At 42.7% G+C, this 6,964-nt stretch overlaps 1 protein-coding gene across 2 annotated transcripts in view; it reads right to left on the bottom strand.

The window, feature by feature from the left end:
• LOC103376762 (G patch domain-containing protein 2-like) overlaps positions 1 to 6,964 on the bottom strand; it is a 65,514-nt gene that overhangs the window by 22,292 nt on the left and 36,258 nt on the right. The window contains exon 9 of one of the 2 annotated variants that reach the window (XM_025054854.1): positions 5,450 to 5,567. In XM_025054854.1, coding sequence (XP_024910622.1) covers positions 5,479 to 5,567 — 89 coding nt within the window. In that variant the 3' untranslated portion in view covers positions 5,450 to 5,478. Of the gene's footprint in view, positions 1 to 5,402; positions 5,568 to 6,964 lie in introns of those variants that run through there. The other variant, XM_025054853.1, reaches the window with a different exon arrangement.

Raw genomic sequence — 6,964 nt, 5'->3', positions numbered from 1 at the left:
TACGTGTTGTACAGTTCAGGACACATTGTTATTAAAAGAATAAAATTAAAAATATTTTGATTAAATTGTTTTTATAATCTGGCGCCCCCTAGTTTGAGAACCACTGATCTAGACCACAAATCAAATCACATGGCTAAGAAATGTGAATATGAGTCAACTTTAACTGTAAAAATGGTAATCTAGTGTGTTTCAACCTTGGGGCCGCAATCCCACAAGGGGTCGCCTGGTATTCAAATAGGGTCGCCCGAAACGTCTCGTGACTGATTTTTTAAAATGACTGAAAAAAACATTATTTACGCTATTTGTTATTATTTTTAATTATGATTAAGCACCATGCAAATACAAATGTCATATATATATATATATTTATATATATGAGCATCATTGTCAATGTATAATAATGTATTTCATCTCTGTTCAATCAACCTATAAATCAATCCCTCCACTACTGTGTGATGTCAGTCGTTGCCCAGCGACCACCGACCACCGACCCGTGATTGAAGAGCCGCTGCCCTTTTTACTGTCTGACAGGTGAGAGCAGCTGCCCAGTCAGGACCTGGACGCTGCTAATTTCAGAGACTTACAGTTAAAATTATATTACGCTTCATTAAAACTCCACTTCCTTTTTTTTATCTGTGTTTTTTATCTGTGACATTCAGGAAGAGCTACGTTAATAAGATCACGCTGCTGCAGGATCTCCAACTTCCTGAAGGAGCTGCTGCACCTGACGTGACCGAGCACCGGTGCAGCAAAGGCTTCTGGGAGAGTGGAGACTCCTTTGAACTGAAAGGTTTTTTCTGCAGATTGTATTTTCACTAATACTTCAATTCTACTTCATATTACTGCTACATTACTTCACTCTTTTACACGTGGCTTTAATCAAATAGCCAGTACAGTTAAAGTTGTTTGTTTTTTGGTTTTATATCTCGACACCATCCTGTTCTGTACATTAATATTTAGATTGTATTAAAGAAATTTTAATAACAAAAAAAGACCACATCTCTGAATTAGCTTGAAATTAGCTCTAAACTTCTTTGCTGTTAGAACGGGTAAAATGTTCATCTTTATCTGGCTAATGAGGGCGCAGTGGAGCCTAAGTTGAGAAAATCTTTGTTCTTTTGGGAGTACCAAATACTTCACTAGTATACCAATACTAATTTTACACCACATAAATAAACACATGTCTGTATTTTAAAGTATTTGTCCACTTTTCAACAGATATCAACTGACGTAGTCAACCTGGGACTCCTAACAGGAAGTCTCTGGTATCCCAGAATCCCCTGGTCCACGAAACAGCCATTTATATATACAGTATATTAAGCTCATGCGATGTTCAGTCTGGACACTGACTGATATTTAACTGAAATCTACCAAAAACCACAATAAGTTGTATAATACTACACCAATAGTTCCCAAAGTGTGGGGCGAGGCCCCCAAGAAGGTGCAGATTTTTTGCAAGGAGGGCCCAGTAGGCTAAATGGATCATAAATTCAAGATATTCTTCCACCTCACACCCCCAATTATCCATCACCAGGTCACAGGAGCAGCAGTCTCCACGACCGCCACCCAAATCACACTGCACCGCATCAGCCCTTCCTGCGGGGGCTGAGTCCACTGGAGGGCGCCAACCGCCCTAACCGGGATTTGATCCTGCCCAGAAGGTGAACCCTGGGGTTCCACACGAAGGCGCCAACCGCCCTAACCGGGATTCAATCCTACCCAGAAGGTGAACCTGGGGTTCCACACCAAGAGAGGGGAGAGTGGGTTTGACAGTAGGCCTATCTACAACAGAGAGGCGCCGTGAATTTCTTATGTAAAATATTGAATTTTTATTGAAATATTTTGTGTCAAACTTCGACTGCTCAGATTCTTCACGACTTTTACGGAAAATATCAACTTTTTAAACTGTGGTTCATCAACTGCTGTGGCGCTCACTCGCTGACTGTAAACTATTTTTTTTTTATTATTATTTTGGAGTGTTTGTGCCCGAGGTCAGCAGGTAGTGAGTCACGAGGCTTGAATGAGAAGCAGACTGATCCCCTGAGACGGGGCTGTCAGCAGGGTCCTGAGTGGGCTGTGTGGAGCCTCTGTCGGAGCGTGTCACATTTCCAGCGTCCACACTGTGGCCCTCTGTCCTGCCCGTGGCTGCAGCTCAATGGGCCCTTTGACGGGGCCACCCCGGGCCTTTCATCATACACCTTGCGGCAGAACAACGCAGCCTAGAGGGAGGGTGGGGGACTCTCCGGCCAACAACACCTGGCAGGTAGACCGGACCACGGGCCCGGACCAAAACAAAAGCCCCTCTGTGGAGCATTTATTGGAAATTAATTTCCTCTCCGCTCTATTTTTTTGCATTCATAAAACACAGGATGGAGAAAGAACAGGATGAAACAGTCAGTCACAAGACACCGGGCTGTGGACATGAGGGCGTCGGGATTTTTTTTTTTTTTTAATAGAACACCATTTGCTCTGTCGTCTTCAAATATTCATCATTCAAATGTACTGCCTTACTGCAAAGTAATTGAACAAGAGGCAAAACTATAAATGAAGAAGTCGGGAATTTAAATGTTAGCCTAATGTTAGCATTGTGTTAGCAAAGTCTCACATTAGCATCAAAACGCTAACTTTACTGCAAAGTTAACTATCTCTGTATGGATAAAACAAATGACATCAGCTCAAGGTTAGCCAGACATTCCACCTAACTGACAGGCGTATTTTAAGCTAATGTTGTGAAGCTAATCCGTACTAATACATCCTACGCTCCTGAAAAGACATCACACGTTATTCTGGTGGTGTGAGCAACTGCGTTACAGCAGTTCAAATATGCTAACACCATCGTAGCACATGCTGTTTGTTTCTGGCCAAACACCATGCAGCTGTTGTTGCTAAGCTAATGCTAACCAACATAAACATCGGTCAAAAAAACAACAATTTCCAAAAAAGTAGAATGTATTTTTTTTCAGCGTGCACTGCATAGGTCTAACCCTACTTGCAAGCTAGCTAGGACTAGCATTGCTAAAGACACACTGTTTAGGTCAGGCTAACCTTAGCCATTTTGCTTTAGCTCACATTTTTAGAATGAAAAGTAACCTGTAATATATGTTTAATTAATATTAAGATTAGCATTAGAATAATGCTAATGCTAATATAGGGTAAATGTATAAACAACAAACCTTGTTTATAGCTTATTTAGCTAATCATAATTTAAAAACTATTTAGCCATTTGATAAAGTGTTGTTAAGTGTTACATCCTCTCCCACCCTCCTCCTCCCTGTGTCCCCCCTGTGTCCCTCTGCCCGGACAGCTCCTCTTTGTCTCTGCCCTGTGTACCGCGGGTGTATTACCCAGGATCCTCCTCTTCCTCCCTTATCTACAGTTCAAAGCCTGTTGACGGAATTATCTCCGGACGGTGAGGGCAAACGGAAACAACTGTCGGTGGACTTCAGTCAGCCGGAGAGAAACTCATCTCCAACAGCTGATCGGTCACTGGTCCCCGCAGCCTGACCCCCCCCCCCTCCCCCGGACCGCGCCGGGGACCCCGCACCCGAACGGGAGGCGGCGCGGGCGCGGCCCCGCGGGCACACTGCGTCCACGCAGCGGAAGCTGAGGTCTCACAGAGGGTGAGGTGTTGAGAGGAAAGGTGTGGTGGGCGGCTTGACAGGAAGTGAGGAGTCTTTCTAATACAAGAACACTTGTGTCCACTGATGGAAACCAATCACAGCACGGCTTTGACCAGAGCAAGACAGAACGACTGAACCTACTTTAATAACAATCATCAACAAAGAAAAAAAATTAAAATAAATCAATCTCTGAAACCTTCAGTCTGAACCCAAACCAGACCAACGAGGATTTGAACCAGCAACCCTGTGATCTTACTGTAAAGGTACACTTTCAAACATCTGCCACTGTGTGGCTCCACTGGTGTTTACAACCTGTGTAAATGTCTCACTTTAGGACAAAAAAGGAAATGATGAAATCAAAAATCCTGGACAGTTCCCTGAACCACTGAACCCCCTAACTTGGGAATTGCAAAAGTGTACTGCAGGGGTCGCTAACTATATTTTTGTGGCGTGTCAGATTTTTTTCTGCACAGACACCAGAGTCCAATCGTGGCCCGTATGCGGGCTGCCAGTTGGTGATCACTGGTGTAGACAGTGTATAAATGTGTGAGATAAACTGTTTTAAATTAAAACAGTAAGGACTGATGGTCTGCTCCGAGGTGAGTGGTTAGTTTTAATCCTGTTTAGCGTGGCGTACAGTTGGAGGAGACTGGAGCCAACGTTTGACTCACGCTCAGCAGCCGCTGCTGTTTCTGTGGAACTGTTGAGGCAACGTTATGGTGGACCGGTGTGGACCGTAGTCGACTCCTACAGGTCACTGAGAGGTCAGATATTTACTGCACGCTTCAGTTGTGCCTCTACATCACATGTCAAACTCAAGGCCCAAGGACCAATTGTGGCCCGTCAAGACATTCTGTACGGCCCACGGAAGATTAAAGAAGAATTTAATTTCCTCGTGACAAAGTCCATGTTTCAGAGTAAAATATGGAACAGAAAATACAAGTACAACAAAGTATTTCGTGATGATGACGTATCAATGAATCTGTGTTTGATTTTTTCTAATTTAGTGAAAAAGTTTGATTTCTTTAATAAATTTAAATTTTAAAAAAAAATTTTGTTCTATACTTGGGAAAAAAAAGAGAAGGTTCAGATGTGAAATCCTGTTTTTCAGTTGCATAATACTACACCAATAGTTCCCAAAGTGTGGGGCGAGGCCCCCAAGAAGGTGCAAAATTTTTGCAAGAAGGGCCCAGCAGGTTAAATGGATCATCATTCCAGTATATTCTACCACCTCACAGTGGAATCTGTAAATGTATTAATTTAAACATCAAGTCAAAGTGTCTTAAACGTGTTCACTAACACACGTGTGTACGTATGAACACGTATTTGGTCAATTTAAGGAAGTAAAAAAAAAAAAAAAAAAAACACCGGGGAAAAAAACCCACGTTGGTTTTTTTTTAAAGGCCAGTGGTTCAAACTACAGTTAGTAAAACGGAGGCGTGGACGTGAATGATGTCGCCCGTGTGTAAATGTTATCTCCGACCACGGACGTCAACCATCGGCCTCTTATGAATTCAAATTTGCACGTGACGACGTCATTAAGGCCAGTCAGCAGAAACACTTCACCACCGTATGTCCCAACCTTTAACTGCAGCACGGCCTGTTGGATACAGGTGATTTAAAGAAGCCACGCTCCCGCACACGCACACGCACACACACACAGATAAAACCCCTGGCCCCGTCGTCTGTCTTGGCTCTCTGGCACACAAGGTCATCGCGCGGCCCGTCACGACACTCCAATTAAGGCGACTGATGGACGCGGCTAATTGGTGAGATTTATAACCTTCTTTTATTACGCTTTATGAGCTACGGAGAGCGGAGGACATTACCATTCACAGGCCTCGGGCTTCAAACCGGATCACCTCCCAATACGCGCTGTCCAGTCGGACCGCTGGAGACGAGCGGAACAGCAGGAGGCGCTGCAGCGGGAAAATCTTTGGATTTCACCTGAGAAGAAGAAGAAGAAAAAAAAAACACATTCTGATGTCAAAATAAACCTCAGAGTGAGGATCACGGAGAAGACTGAGATGGAGGGATGGTTGAGATGGAGTGGAGAGGGAGAGAGAGGGGGAGGGGGAGGGAGAGAGAGGGGGTGTCGGGGTGAAGATGAAGCAAGGCTCCATGGGGCAGGAAGGCAGGAGAAGGCGGCAGACAGGGCTGCTGTAATGAGTGTGTGGTTATTGATCGTATTGTCAGGCAGCCTGACCAGGGCCCATGTGCTGTGGAGCCCAGTCCATCTGTGGACAATGCAGTCAGTTACAGCTCACTGCTCCGTCTAATAAAGAACAGGCAGATTGATGTCACCGGTACGGTTGAACTCTACCTAACACTGACACACACACACACACGCACGCACGCACAAAAACACGCACGCACACACACTCAAGGAATTTATTTTATTTTATTAAAATTTTTGTTTTTACTTCAAATAATTTCAATATTTGTTTGATTTTATTTTATTCCGTCACAACAAACAACATTGTATTTAAAATTCTTACAGTAGTCCACACAAAATTATAAAATTTATATATTATATATATAAATATAATTATTTTTGTTACTAATTTTTACAGATTTTTTTAAGGTAATTCAGTTTGACCTTTGACCTACAGTATCTAAAACCCAAAACGACTTTTGCAATTTTTATTTACTCCAAATCATCCAATCCCAACCAGTCTCCTCTGACCCACTTTTATTTTGAAAGGCTGTAGTGATGATAATCATTTCCACGGCAGGAGCTAAAATCAGAAACTACAATAAGAAAAGAGTCATTTTAATGATTTAAGTCGTTAATGTCTGAGTAAAAGTACATTTATTTTGTTGATTGATTAACATGAAAGATGTTTTATTTTGAAAAAAAAAATTCTCAAATCTCATAATGCCAAATGTCAAAATAAAAGTCTTCTAAAGAGTGCTTCCTGATCCAGAGACAAGAATTTGGTTTTTCAAAATAAGAGAAAACTCTATTTACATTACTGCCCATACAGTAGTACAGGTTCATCAGGACAGTTACAGTAATATACGTAGTACTATACGCAGGAGTTAGTATCATTATCAGTTCTACTGTAATGTACTTTTTTTTGATGACAGATCTGACGTGAGATCAGTCTTTGGAGCAAAATGTTGGGAATTCTGCTCCGGTCCGAGTTTGATCTGAACCTTCAGCAACAAAAAAAAAACAAAACACAGACGTCAGAGACAAACGTTAATTCTCCAACGTCTGGTTCTCAGTTCCAGGCCCCTGAAGGAACCGTGGAACGTTCTAGACTGCCAGCACGGCGGGTCAGGACCTTTGTACAAATGATAAAACAACTGCCGCCATAATGAAGCCGCTGCAGAGCCGG

Source organism: Cynoglossus semilaevis, chromosome 1 (assembly GCF_000523025.1).
Source record: "Cynoglossus semilaevis isolate Cse_v1.0 chromosome 1, Cse_v1.0, whole genome shotgun sequence".
Taxonomy (NCBI): domain Eukaryota; kingdom Metazoa; phylum Chordata; class Actinopteri; order Pleuronectiformes; family Cynoglossidae; genus Cynoglossus; species Cynoglossus semilaevis.
Note: the sequence above shows the minus strand (reverse complement) of the source record. Positions and strands in the feature narration are given on the sequence as shown.